The sequence below is a fragment of the Zonotrichia leucophrys genome, chromosome 1 (genome assembly GCF_028769735.1).
Source record: "Zonotrichia leucophrys gambelii isolate GWCS_2022_RI chromosome 1, RI_Zleu_2.0, whole genome shotgun sequence".
Classification (NCBI taxonomy): Eukaryota; Metazoa; Chordata; class Aves; order Passeriformes; family Passerellidae; genus Zonotrichia; species Zonotrichia leucophrys.
Window position 1 is genome coordinate 79,658,977 of NC_088169.1, and position 14,261 is coordinate 79,673,237.

At 41.5% G+C, this 14,261-nt stretch overlaps 1 protein-coding gene across 4 annotated transcripts in view; it reads left to right on the forward strand.

Moving 5' to 3' along the window:
* SMCO4 (single-pass membrane protein with coiled-coil domains 4) overlaps nt 1-13,960 on the forward strand; it is a 28,615-nt gene extending 14,655 nt beyond the window's left edge. For 2 of the 4 annotated variants that reach the window (XM_064734516.1, XM_064734604.1), the window contains exons 2-3: nt 11,248-11,488; nt 12,880-13,960. In XM_064734516.1, the coding sequence (XP_064590586.1) occupies nt 13,012-13,191 (180 nt within the window). In that variant the 5' untranslated portion in view covers nt 11,248-11,488; nt 12,880-13,011 and the 3' untranslated portion in view covers nt 13,192-13,960. The remainder of the gene's footprint in view (nt 1-11,247; nt 11,489-12,879) is intronic. The other 2 variants (XM_064734685.1, XM_064734429.1) reach the window with 1 other exon arrangement.
* Nucleotides 13,961-14,261: the final 301 nt, after the last annotated feature.

Genomic DNA, 14,261 nt, shown 5'->3' on the forward strand with positions numbered 1-14,261 from the left:
ATGTGCCTGAGGACATGATTCCTCAGCCCCTCTTGAAAGGTCAGACATAGGACTTAACTCCTGTACTGTGTAGCTTTAGCTGTCACTTGGTGTTTGCAAGCACTTGGATAAGATTAAAAACTAATATATCCCTCTTTTGAGAGAAGGTCAAATAATACGTGATTCAAACCCTTCACGTACTGGATCATGGCAGGAACCTTTGAGCACCCATTCCCTGCACATGCACAGCTCCCAAAACCATCCATGAGCTCCAGTGCTGACTTCCAGTGTTGGGGTTCCAGGAGTAACTTGGTTTGATTGTTGAGTGCCTGCTCTTAATTGACAAGAGGGATCTATTGAGTACTCCTGTAAAATGATAAATATTTATATATATATATATATAATACGCACATCAAATGTGGCTGGTTTAAACAAGGAAGAAAAATGAGTTGTATTTTTAAGAGCTGGCCAGCAGTATCTTAATAAATATAGGGGGGTACCACAATAGAAATAGGGTACCACAGTAAGAATTTTAAAATCCCAAACAAAAATCACTAAACTAAAGGAAAAAAAAACAAACAAACACCAAACCTACTAAAAAAGCAACACCCCAACCAATCCACCCAGCAGCTTGCGGCAATATTTCTTGACATTGCTTTAAAATATGAAACTATTAAGATTAATCCCAATCAGTCTATGCAGAGTAAGACAGATATGTGCTAAGATCTCAGCAGCAGCAGGTGCTTGCAGTATTATAAATAGAAAGCAATACAAATTGAGCTGCTTATTAAATTTGCCTTTATGATGCTTTGAAGAATTGCCCTAGAACAGAAAAGAAAAATTACCATAGGCTCTGGATTAGAAGGATGACTTAAATAGCTGTGCTGCCAAAGGAAACAGAACATAAACTAGAGTAAGTGATAGACTTGTTCAGAAAAGGTTATCTAGCAGTGATTTGTCTCTAACATGGAGAGGTTGGCCAAGAGCTTTGGAGGGATGTGATTGAACACAGGAGGGCTTGATTTTTTTCATCAGTTTTAATAGGTATTGAGTTTTAATATATTTTCCAGGAGATTGCACTGTAATCCTTTCTAGCACTTACATTTCTCAGGTTTTTCCTTGTTTCCCTCTTCCTCTTCCCCCATCTGACAAGACCTAATTCTACAGGAAATGTTCATGTTGTGAAATGGACTCGTTCAGAATTTTTGTGGCCTTTTTGGATAAGGCCATGGTGAGGACCCTGTGTCTTATTCAGAACTTTCTAATATTTGTGAAATACTGTAGGGCCTCTGCAGAGAAGTGGCTGAGCATAGCAGCTAAGGTATCGTCAAGTAAACCAGATCAGAGCAACAGGCTCAACTGGCAGACTAATAAAAATAGATCAAAATCTGTAATGGTTTTTTCTTGAACAAAAAACTCAAATTGATTTCATTTGGCAGGGAGCATACCAGGAAATCTTAGCATAAGCGTGTTGGGGAGGAGCGAATTGCTGTGTGTAATATCTGCTATCCTACTCTTTAGTAACAAAGCACATTCATCCTTGATGGTGGAAGAAAGGTCTGCAGTGGCACACTTGCTCTTGCACCCTTCCTGTTCGGTCACTGTCTTGGAAAATGCTGGCACAGAAACAGCAAGGGCATCTTGGTTGGAAATTTTCTTGAGTGAAGGGGGAAAGGGAACATGTGTAGACAACTGGACTTCTGGCATCCATACCCAGATCTCCCTGGCCCTGCATGCGTGGGCTTACACAAAGGGCTGGTGTGCAATACCAAGCATTCAGTGTGTTTTAGCTGTCATTAGGAAATCATTGCAACCACTTCCTCAGGAGTTGCAGGAAAATACAACTAAGGCAGTGCACAGGCCTGACTACCCTTGGAACAATGCAGCAGGGAGTGAAGCTTAGTCTTGCACTAAGCTTACTGTGGTTAATCCAGTATCCTGTAGCACTGGTGACTGAGAATGACGCTGTGAATGTAGCAGATTGCTTTAAAAACAACCTGAGTGGAAAAGGAGGCTGTACAGGACTAAAAGAGAGGGGTGAATGTGACTAGTGTTGCATTAGGGGGAGGTGATGTTTTGGTCTTGGTAAGTGCTTTTAAAGGAGGTCACTTGTACTGTACTATGTTGAACTGTGGTACTGATCAATAGTTGCGTGCTGGGTGTTTAGAGGAACTTGAGACATCCTTCTCTGACAATCTGGGCTTGTTCAGAATGGACTCTGTTACACACATGGCTCCACAGCATTTGCTTTTGGTTCCTAAGTTTTGAGATGGGGGAAAGTCTTGGCAGTAGAACTGTAAGCAAGAATATATATAAATAAATAGGTGGTGCAAGAATCTGTGTTGCAGAGCTGATCAGGCAAAACAGGTTTGTGTTTATAGGGTGGCTTTGCCGAGCAATTCCCTTTGGTTAGAATGTGCAAAACCTTCTTCTTTCTGTTTGTAATTTTATTAAGTCTTAATTAAACTTTCTGCATTTAAATTAGTTTACATTAATGTCACGCTGTCTTATTATGTGTATATTGACAGACACTAACAGGGATTTGATCAGCCTAATCCAGCTGTATGTAATTATGTGCCTTCCCCTTAAATAATTGCATAGAGTCTATCAATCATGGCAGGAAAGCCTGCTGCTTTATTATAATGTGGGATTGTTTAGTGAAATGTAATAAGACTTCAGGTTTAAGCTGGGGAGTAAACAGAATGAGATTTTACTGAGACCAGTAGTAGGAAGAAAAACTTCCCCACCCATCCTGTGCTGCAAATCTCAGTTCTTATCTTTCCTGCCCTCACCCCTCTTCAAAAAAAAGGTGTCCTGATTGCATTGTTTTCACACTGATGTTGAGAATGTTTCTGTAACTGAAATGAATTTGGGAAAGGTGTAGATTTCTGGCTGCTGGAGGAAGAGCTCTAGCCTAAAACTGTAGCACTCATCCAGTGTAAGATGGAAGCTTTTATTTCATTCACTGATAACTTGATTATCCAGATGAAGTGATTGTGTAGAAAGCAGCAAAGGTGGGAGTGAAATCTGCCAAATGGCAGCACTGCATAAGCTCTAAAATAAAGCTAGGAAAAGTGAGTGAGGAGGGGAGTAACAGGTACCCACTTCATAGATTGTATTTGGGTTGATTTCTGTGTGATTTAGTTACTCTCCAGAGTCATGCAGTCTTTCCCTGTCACATGTAGAAGCAGGAGAGACAGGCAGGTTGCCAGCAGTCTTTCCTTAGCCTCCTACTGGAAAACTATCTGTGCCAAGAAAAGCTTGAAAAACCAGAACTTCAGACAAGCCCCAAAAGGGATGAGTTTGAGATCTGAATCCCTCATTCACTGTGTTCTGACATTGCATCAGGCTTGCTTTAAATCTGTGAATACCTCTAAGATACTGTATAGAATAAATTGGTAAGTGCTTTTGTCAGTGCAGTGCTGTCCATTTTCCCCTGTGGGACTGTCTGGGGGATTTCAGGAGCCCAGATGTGTGCACATCCATCTTGCATATTCCTGTGCCAGATATTTCTGTATGTTTGAGCTAGAAGAGCAAGATTTCCCTTTGTGCCTTCTGACGAAACTGTTTCACAAATAGTTCTGATCCAGCATACACACGTTGTGGTCAGGAAGTACACATTTCTGGATGTTCTAGATTTGTGCTATCTTGTACTGTTCTTCTAGCTTTTCTCTTCTGTCAGTCATGCTGCATCCTTCCCCTCTCCAATGCACACACAGGTGTACACACACACACACACACCCCTGCTGCCCAGGCTCAGCTCTTGCCTCTGTGGTTTCTCTGGTTTTCGATTTAACATTCCATCCTTGCTTGCTGTGGGCAAGGATTTTTCTGCCTGCTAATCTTTAGCCTGCAATGAATTTTCAGTGCCAGAGTTTTGAAGACAGTAGAATTGTAATGAAAAGCAGTGACAGTCCCTCAACTCTCCTGTTTGCATTAGGAAACTGTAACATCAGGCTTCAGACTTGCTGGCATTGTGCCTGGCACATGCCTTGGGGATCTGTCTCAAAGGCGTTTATAGTGACGCTGTCTCACAAAGAGTGACTGTGCTGGGAACCCCTTGGTTTGAACAGGGGAAGCAACAACCAGATCTCATGTAGGAAAAGTGTGTTTCCCATCCAGGTCGTCGTCATTTCAGGAGATGAGCGCTGCTACCCTCTGGTGACAGTTCAGCTTGAGGTGTGAGCAGTGACACTTGAGGTCTGGGTGGGCTGACACAGCTGAACTGGAAAACAGAAACATTGTTTTCACACCAGGTCCCTGTTGCTGCCCCTTCTGGCAGATGCCAGAGGTTGGTCTGGGAAAGCAGCACTTAAATTTTGAGAATCTCTGACACCAGTGACTAGGTTATTATTTATTTAGTCTAGCTGTTTACAAACTGACTGAATTTATGTAAATATACTGGAAAGATAAATGTTTTGTATCCAAAGGAGCCTTGTCAGGAACAGCTGAGAAAATTACCTTTTGTGAAAACAGCTGAGCAAACACATAATACCAAGTCATATGCTAGACGATGTGGTTTACTGCATTTATGTGCAAGATCATCTGTAGCTGTGGAGATACAGAATGCCAAGCTCTTCTTTTACAGCCTCCCCATGGAATGTAATTCATGCAGTGGCAGAAATTACTTGTTTATTTTTCTTGTGTTTTCAGTAAACATTAGTTGTATTTCTTCATTGGACTGCCTGTTGCAAAAGTCATCTAGATGTTGGTTCTCTACCAGGAAAAATACGGGTTATTTATCCACCTGTTCATGAAGCAAAAGAACTTGCCTATTTATTTATTTTGTTTTAATTGCATTCTGCTCGGTTTCTTTGCTGCGTTCAGGGCAGATAGGACGGCACTGCAGGTCACCTGGCCTCTGTTTAACAACACCTCCCAAATGCAGAGATCTGCAGCTCTTTGTTTCTACTGGAGATTGCTTGCTATACCCAAGTCCTTAGAATTGTGAGAATCATACAGAAATAGCTTTCTGCTTTGGCGGCCTTGCTCTCTCTGACTTTCTGGCAGCATTCAGTGATGGCTTTCATTTTCCAAATGCTGTGAATAGTTTGGAGACTCTCAAAGCTGCATTTACAGTAAATGTGATGTTGCAGTAATGATGGGTCAATTCAGCTTTAGAAAAAAAGCCACCACCTCTCACTAAAAAATAATGTTAAACTGACTTCAAACAGAATCTTAATAGTTCCATATTGCTCTGTGTATAATTAAAAGCTTTCACCCTTGAAAACAGGGTTCTTTTCATTTGCTAATTGTAATTCCTTGCTACAGTCAAATAGACTGAGGTAAAATTTTATGATATTAGGAATTGGCCTCATGCTGTAACGTGAAAATCCATTTTTCACAGAGCAAAAATTTTTCTCTTAATGCTTTTCTTCATCTTTAGCAGACTCTGAAATCATGACAGTGTCACTGAAAGAGAGGACCCCAAATTTAGCATTGCAAGCATTATCTTCAGGTATGCATCAATTCTGCTGTGCAGCTTCGGTTTAGAAGGAATGCGTGACCCAGAGCATTTTGATCATGGAGAGGGAAAGTTATTTTTTTGGCTGTTGCTGCAGTCATTGCTTGTTTTATTAGGAGATGGCTTGTACAAATTAAAAATTGGGGCTTTTATGCAATTGATAATAAGTTCCCCTCTTTAGTGGTTGCACAGAACTGTGTTCCAGTACCATAAGAAGCTGTCCTGTAGCTGGAATATTCACTTGGCCATGGAACTGCTTTTGTGTTGTTTAGAGTGGGTTGTCTGGGGAGGTTTGGGAGAGGGATGGAGGATGTGACTAGAATTGAAGGGTTTTGCTAATCCTTTGGGCAGGCCCAGACTTTAGGGGTCAGAACTCCTAGTCACTTCGGCGAATCTTTGCTCTGTCACTCACAGAAGTGATTACACAGAACCAGTCAAATAATGAAAAATTTGTTTTTAAACTATAATTTTACTTTTAGTGTCAAAAATTAAGTGTAATAATTGTGCCTGAATGTGATGGAAATACTATTGGACATTTACTACTGCAGTTGCCTAAAAACTGTTAAAGTCAAGCTTTTTTGTCTTTTTTTCTCCCCGAAAATCTTCCTCCATAGAGCCAAGCTTGCAAGGCACTGGGTGCCTAATGGGTCTGACACAAACACGGGCAGATTTAGCTTCTGTCTCTGTGTGGGAGATGAATTCCAAACTGGCCCAAGTGCTGCTCCAAGTTCTACCTGGGTAACAGCCACACTAAGTGATGAACATGTTCTCCAGAGAAGATGGAAGGGTTGTTACTTTTTACCTATCTGCCAGAACTAAAATGTGAACTAAAATGGAGTTGGACCTCAGTGGATAGAAAGGCTGTGTACTGAACTCCCTGGAGACCTCATCTAGAGTTCCATGCACCAGTGTTCCTGCTTGTACATCTGTTCCAGACTCCTACTGGAATGCTTTTCACATTCCTATTTAGCTGCATGTCCAGTCTGGTCAAATCACCTTAGAAAGTGGGGACCTTGCTGATACTGTTCCTGCAATGGCCAGACCTTAGAGTTTCAGGAAGGAAAATTCCCCATCCAAAATGTGGTGTGTCACCTCAAGGTAAAATCAGTTATGAAGTAATGGTAAAAAAATTAATATGTGTTCCATGGAGAAGAAGCCTGGAGAAGAGGAGGCTCAGGGGTGACCTTATCACTCCCTACAACTACCTAAAAAGAAGTTGTGGTCTTCTCCCAATTAGTGACAGTGACAGGACAAGAGGACACTGTGTTAAGCTGCACCAGGGGAGGTTCAGGTTGGACAGTAGGAAGAGTTTCTTCACAGAAGGGGTGATCAGACTTTAGAATGGGCTGCCCAGGAAGGTGGAGTCCCTGGAGGGGTTTAAGATAAGACTGGATGTGGCACTTAGTGCTATGGTCTATTTGACATGGTGATGTCTGGTCCCAGGTTGGACTTGATGATCCCAGAGGCCCATTCCAGTCCAGCTGATTGTGTAATTCTGTGATTCTGTGGGGTAGCCTAAAATAAGACTTGTCCTTTATTAAACAGTACCCATGGTTTGTGTAACAGTGTTACATGCAGTTCAGTTATTCATTACAAAACCTCAAAACGTTTGCCTGGTTTCAAAGCTAGGAAATGAAGTGTCTCTGTTGCTTAAACCACACTTTTGTTAAGGATGGAAATAAGAATGATATTTCTTCAGCTAACCTGTGGGTTTTGGGCTCGCCATGCTGGGTGGGGCAGCATGTCAGGGTTCCTTCTGCTCTGCCAGAAGCTGCTGTCCCTTTGCAGCAGTCAGTGCCTCGGCTGCAGGGAGCTGAAGTTCCATGAGCTAAGGTGGATTGAAGCTTTGTGTGTAGGGGGCCCTGCACTGCTGTTCTGGCTGCACAGAGCCCCCGTGTCTGTTCTGCTGGGACTGTGCAAGGAGAGGATGCTGCGCCATGGCCTGGGCTTCGGCAGCACTCAAGGAACAGTCCTGTTTCTCTGATGGCAGGGATGGTCTTTGTCATGAGGATGAGGAGTGCTCCTGTTTTAATGGCCACACAGTGCTGAGCAGTGGTTCCCTGCTGGCCAGGATTCCTCTTGCCCTTGGAGTAGGTACCTCCTCTTTCCAGCTCTTGGCCCCAATGACTCTTCCAGCCTCCATGCAGCACCTCTGGCTGCATGACCCTGAAGTAATCAGCCCGGCAGCAAACATAAGTAACAAGCTGATAAGTTTGTTGGTTTGGCTTCTTCTCAACTCTGATGCTGGTGTGTCTTGGTGATTGGGTACTACTAGTTTGGGGGCTTTTTAATGCTCAAATAAGATGAAGAGTATTGTCTGCTTAGATGTCTTGTGTCCCTTTTTCCAACTGCTGGCAGGCAGTCTGAATACTTTGTGTCCAGATTGCCTGCTGGTTTGTTGTTTGATTTTATTTTTAATGTCTCAGTAACATCCATACCCCAAGGGAAAATTTAAATTATAAAAATTAATTCCTGTCAGATTATTTGTTTGAATTTCAAGTTGTTTTGCTGTTCCAGGAATGTTGCAGTGTCAGTAGCAGGATCATGAAGCCAGGTTCAGCCAAATTGGCTTGCATACATTTGTAATTTTGGATTTGTAGAAAAATTAGTCAGTTTAACATGGTTAATGCATTCATGCTGTAGGGTTGGTGATAATAAAGTTCTTTAGACATTGAGACATGCAATTACCCCAAGTGCAGATAAACAAAATCTTTTGTGCATGTGTTGCACATGCAAATTTTCAGTACTCCATGAGTAATGGTCTAGCCTGAGTTGAGGCTGCCATTCAAGACTCACAGGAATAGCCTTGTGTGGTGTGAGGAGCTTTTAACTGCAGATTACTGAAGCTCAGGGTTAATTTTACCAAAAAAAGGAGATGACAGACTGACATAGATGTGGTTGGAAGATTGTTGGTATATTTGGAAGGATATCAGTCAGGTTCCACTACAGCATTCTGGTATAAAATTGTCCCAGCTTAGCCACAATTGACTTGGTCTAAGATGCTGTCAAGTACTTCAGAATTGGTATGAGTGACTTCAGTGACTCAGTCCACCAATTTTTGTTTTTGGGTTTTGGCATTAGTTCTGCAGAGACAGTTCAGAGTAACTCAACCCAGAAGACAGAATGAAGAACACTTTTGTATATAAAAAGCAATGCTGATGATAGGCAAAGAGGAATGTAATTGCTGTAGTAAGCAACCCGGAATACTAAATTAGTGAATTTGTGTTATGTTGAAGAAGGATGAACAATGAAGAACGATGAAGAATGTTATCTTTAGGTTTCTTCTCCATAGCCTGAACTTTTTTGCTGTTTTTTTTCTCCTGGAAACCTTAGCTCTTCAGTATCAAGCTGGGGTAGGCTTTGTGAGATGGGCATTTCAAACAACTTTACCAAGTCAACACTCATTGTCTTGACTTGGCAATCAAGATTGCTTCTTTCTAGCCAGCAGGGTTCTGCTTTTGGGGGAAACTTTGCTATAGTGAACTTAAAAATAACCTCATCACCCCTTACAATTTTATTATTGAATTTTAAATTTCAAAATTGATAAAAGTAAGGTGAAGTTACCATGTCTGGCTTGTGCCAGGCTACTGTAATATTGTTGTGGACTATTGTTGTGTGCCACTTTTGCTAGAGGGTTAATCCCTTCTGTGGATGTTCTGCTTGTGTCCCTGCTGAGGGAGTTGCTGGCTTTCCAGTTAAGGGAGTAGTTGGACCAGTTGGGTGATCCCTTTCCCCCTTGCCCGATGTTTGGGCCAGTTGAGCAGTTAATACCCATGGGAAGCAGCCTTAGGAGGATGGGATGTGTGCAGCCTGTGGCAGAGAGCCCTCCCCTGTTCAGGGGAGACTGGCATGGAAAGGAGACTCAGCTTCTGTCTCAGGAGGAAAGGTGAGCTTCCAGTTCTTCTGCAGCAAGGTTTGGGTCTGCACAAGACTGAGGTGCCTGTGGGACAACACTTTCTCTTTGACCTTTTGATAGTGGCTTGCTCTGAGATGTTTTAAATGAGCAGTGCTAATGAGACTGTTAATTACACCCATCCCAGTGCTGTATTACTTCCTTCCTCTCTTCACTGGCATTCAGCCTTCCCAGAGCACAAGCAGGGTGGTTGCTGGCTGAGGGAGGATGTAGCTCAGTAAAGTCAGATCATTTGTTCTCATGGACTGTGCACGCCACAGGGAACAAGACCCTAATGTTGTAATCCTGCCCCTGTCACTGCATTGATGTGCTTTATGGATCTGTTTCTTTCTGCCCATAATTTTTAGTAGTCAGTGAAGTCCACAGGGACTGGTAAGAGGCTTGGCAGTGTAAAGCACTCTGAATGTGCTTGTACAATGTGGGCTGTAGAGTTAATTCGTATCCAGCTGAGCACTAGTTTTTCAGCACTGTTTCATTCCAGGATGAACATAGCAGAATCTACAACATGCTGGACTTTTCCTATGGGAAAGTGTTGTCTCCTGCAGCAACTGTCCAATCCTGGCAGTCACAGCTGGGCACCTGATGGCAGCAGGACTCTGGCAGCAACTTGCAGAGATTCACCATGTCCATGTTATGGTTCAGTTAAGATGAACCCTAAGGCTCATTTCTCTGAAAACTCTGGGTCAGTTTCTGTGTGAGTCCACCTCTGCCAGTAGCAAAGCCAAGGAACACTATCCAGTCTACGGGATATGTATTTGGAGATTGATGCCAGCCTCCCAAACTGCAGAGTGTCAGCTTGCAATTCAAGAGGTGCTGACGTTTGCAGGAAGGCTTGCTGTTCTAAGCTGTCAGATGTTAGCCAGTGTATGTAATTAACTTGGTATAATTCTGCTTCAGAATGAAATATTCGTTCAAAAGAGACTTTAAAAAACCATCCTGATGTTTCTAGTGTCTGGGTAGTAAGTGGTGCTGCACAGAGCAAGGCATATATTTATTGTTAGAGAGATTGGTTTCATGGCAGCTCATCTTTGTTACTGTGGTGCACAGAAAGTCCCAGAGGCTTTTGTGTCCATCACTTCTTGGGTCTTGTGGTAATCCAGATACAAAATCCACAGACGTACATTAACAGTGGAAACAGAAAATATTACCAAAATACAGCCTGAAAGGCTCTGGTTGGCTAATTATCCCAAAGGACAAAGGTAAAACTTTATTTTGCATAATAGTTTTTCTAGAGATTGGTAATAAATCTTGTGAGCAGAGGAGGAGCGGGAATGGAAATGGAAGGGGTAAAAAATTTGTTTTGCCCCAGAGGAAATTCAGGAATTAGGGAAGTGATAACACCACCAAACCAGAAACCCATGGCTTGCACGTGGTATATATCAAAAGCTTCACCCTGAGTCAGGGAGAGTTGAAGATTTGCTGAGAAGAAAATTATGGAAGTTTAGAAATTACATAGCCCATTTGATTTAAAGATGGGAACAGGGTGTTGTGTGTAGTTGTGCCATCTAGCTCCTGTTTACCTCTCTACTGTGAAGTTCATTGAGCACTTCTGGTCTCTAAATCTGTTACATGTTTTGATTCTAATGTTGCATTATGCAGAAGGAAATTATTCTTTTTAAGACTTAAATTTTATTGTTTCCTCTTTGAAAAATATCTTAGACACCAAAATTCTCTTTTTGTGCTCTATCAAAACCAAAATGAAGGGTTTGCCTCAGACTGTAAGCTGAACTTGCTAAGTTTATGATCAGAAAACAACTTCCTGAAAGATGGAGAGGCAGAGAATATAAAATTGACAAATCCAGCTGAACACTGAGATCTCATCACGCTTGAGCCTTTTTTTTGTTGGGAGTGAAGTTTTTTATGGTTGTTTTGGTTTTGTTTATTTGTTTAGATTGCATCCAGGATGGACCATATAAAGCCAGAAGTATTGAGTCTTTGCCTTGTTGCTGGTTTTCTGGTACCACAGGCTTGCTGTGATAGTCTGGTCACTTCTATCAGTCCAAGTTTACCAGAGTTATTCCACATTGTACCTTAAATGGTGCGAAGTAATTGTCTGGATGAGATTCGCAGCAGGCAGGTTGTTACCTGTGAGGAAGGATGAAAAGTCCTTTGTAGCTGCACATAACCTCCAGGTGAGGATTCTTGTTCTGTATGTGAGTGTTTGAATGTTTTTAGCTCTGTTGTGCTTTTGTGATGAGGCTGATGAGTGAGATTGAGTGGCAACACCAAAATAAAGCATCTCACTCTCAGTGAAACCTCTAGTTTTTTGAAAAACATAAGACAAATTGTATCATCAACCAGAGATGACAAATCAAGAGGAAATCGTGTCTGGGCTGAACTGAGCTTTGCACCTTTGCTTGTTGACATATGCTGCTCATCTACAGCAGCACATTAAAATCATCCTTATATTTTCATTTAAAGAAGAGGGAAAGAAAAAAGGAAGTTGCAGTAACCCACTAATTTCTACATACATTTTATTCTGAGTATATTAGAGTGATGGAAAAACCTGAATACATCATGTACTTCAATTCAACTCAGTATTTGATACCAGTAATTTTTACCTTCCAAATCTGTGTTTATTTATGTGTGGCCTGTGTCCAGCTGTTGTGCCATGGCAGAACTGGGGGATGTGGTGGAGAAGAATATAACCAATGGCTGGCATCCACCCTCGCTGTGCAATCAGGGGCAAAATAATTTTGGGTATGGAAATACTAAGCCCCTACTAACTCTCATTTCAGAGAGGCTTTCACACCATGCTGTGTTTCTGTTAAACTCCCTTTGTAGATACTTCTGTATTTAAAAATTGTCTAGGAGATACTTCAGAACCACTAAATTCTACTTTATTGATGACTGCTTGTCTACACCAGTGGTTTGTTAGCAGACTCATTATCGCTTGGGCTTCTTTTCAATTGTCAATGACAGCTGCAATAAGTGTGACAGCACTGAGTCATGTTATGATTTAGACTTTGTTGTGTGGCAGCACAACCAGAAATATTAAATTAAGCAGCTCTTTCTCCCTATTCCTTCCTGTTGGAGTATCCTTTATGCCAGTAAATACCTGTTGTGGATGATAAAGGCTTGTGGCAGGGTGTGTGCTTGCCCCTCCTTGTTCTGCAGGTTTGAGGGCGCCACAGCCCCTGAGCAGGAGCCTCCTCCCTCTCCTCCGAGGGCAGCTGGAACCTGTGTTCATGCAAGACTAATTCAGATTATTTTCATTAAGTCTTTAGCTGTATTACCTTCTTTGCTTTGGAGGATAAAATGTATGGTGCTGGGCTTTGTTTCTGGCTTAACAGAGTACAATACAAGTTCAGGGTCCTTGGACCGATACACACCATGATGAACTGCTCTGGTTTTTATGGGGAAAGTGTTGTGTGGATGAGCTGAAGTCCATGATTCTGTTTCCTTGAGATAAGCTGCGTTGGTGTCCATTGGATGAAAGGTTTACCAAGGGAGCTGCAAATGTTTTTAAGGATTGCAGTATGTGTAGATCTTGCTCAAAAGAATTGTTTTCTTTCTTTTGCAGTTTCTTGCATAGCCAAGCACTCAACAGAAAAGGAATTCTTCAGCATCTTGTTTCAAAAGACCTTGGACAATCTTCTGCTGTTCCACTCCCTTTGGTCCCACACTTAAGCAAAAAAAAGATCCAAAGAAGAGGATGAGGCAGCTTAGAGGAAAACCTAAGAAAGAGACCTCCAAAGATAAAAAGGAGAGAAAACAGGCAATGCAAGAGGCCCGGCAGCAGATCACCACGGTGGTGCTTCCCACACTGGCTGTCGTAGTACTGCTGATTGTTGTGTTTGTCTATGTAGCCACTCGTCCCAATACAACTGAATGATGCAGCTTTTCAGACTCTCTAGCTTTGGGATATTAATTTTACCAAGAGCCAAAAGGAACTCTCTGCCACTCTTTTAGTACTTTGCAAAGGATCTTGCTGGTATTTTCAGTCTTTCTCTTGGCTAGAGTCCCACAGATTCTCTTTAGGAATGTAACATAAAACATATTAGTGAATGTGCTAGTACGTTTTATGGTCCAGTTATGTGCCTTTCAGACTTTTAAAAATGGTGTTTTTCTTAAAGCTGTTTGAAGCTCTATATTGTAAAAGAAAATCGTGTTCTGCTATAAATTTGTAAAAAATCAGCTTTCAGCTTTTATCACTGTTACGGATAATGTTGCTCCCATGAGCTCTTGTATGTCTATTTCAGAATTTCCAAAGAAGTACATTTCTTCTTTGTACTTAATGTCATATGAAGTGCTTTGATTCAGAAAGGATATATTTATTTTTTGAATAAAAGAAGTCTTACTTGGAATCTTCAAATTATTTTGCAAAAAAATGTGACATTGTGAGAGCCTACATTGTGTAATAATTTTTTCATCAACCACTATATAGTTCACTCAAAAAGAATTTCTTTTTGGTGCAAGATACCAACATGCAAAGTGAATACTTCAGGACCTGCTGGATGGAATCGTACAGAATTTGGACAGGGAGATTCTGCCAGATTTTGGTGAAGTAACTAATAACAAACTACATAAACACAGTTGCTTATCTGAATGTTCAATATTTGAAACTGTGTAAGTGGCAATAAAAAGGTGATTTTGCATACAAATCCTTGATTATTTCTTTTATTAAGAAGAGAGAAGTAACAGTATAACTTTGCTCTCTGACATGTTTGCTGAAGGTAGCTGTTGTCCTCTGGCATGCCCCCATCCCCTCATTGGAAGGAACCTGTGAGCACAGCTTGGGCAGTTTAATTCTAGGAAATTAAGCTAAAAATTCTCATCAAAATGCCTGAATGACCCTGTATTCTACTACAGTCCTTTCTCATTGAAGTATTTTAAGGCACTCAATAGGCATTAACCTTCAGGAGATTTTGGAGAAGGAGATTGAGAATTCTTCACTCCTGCTTA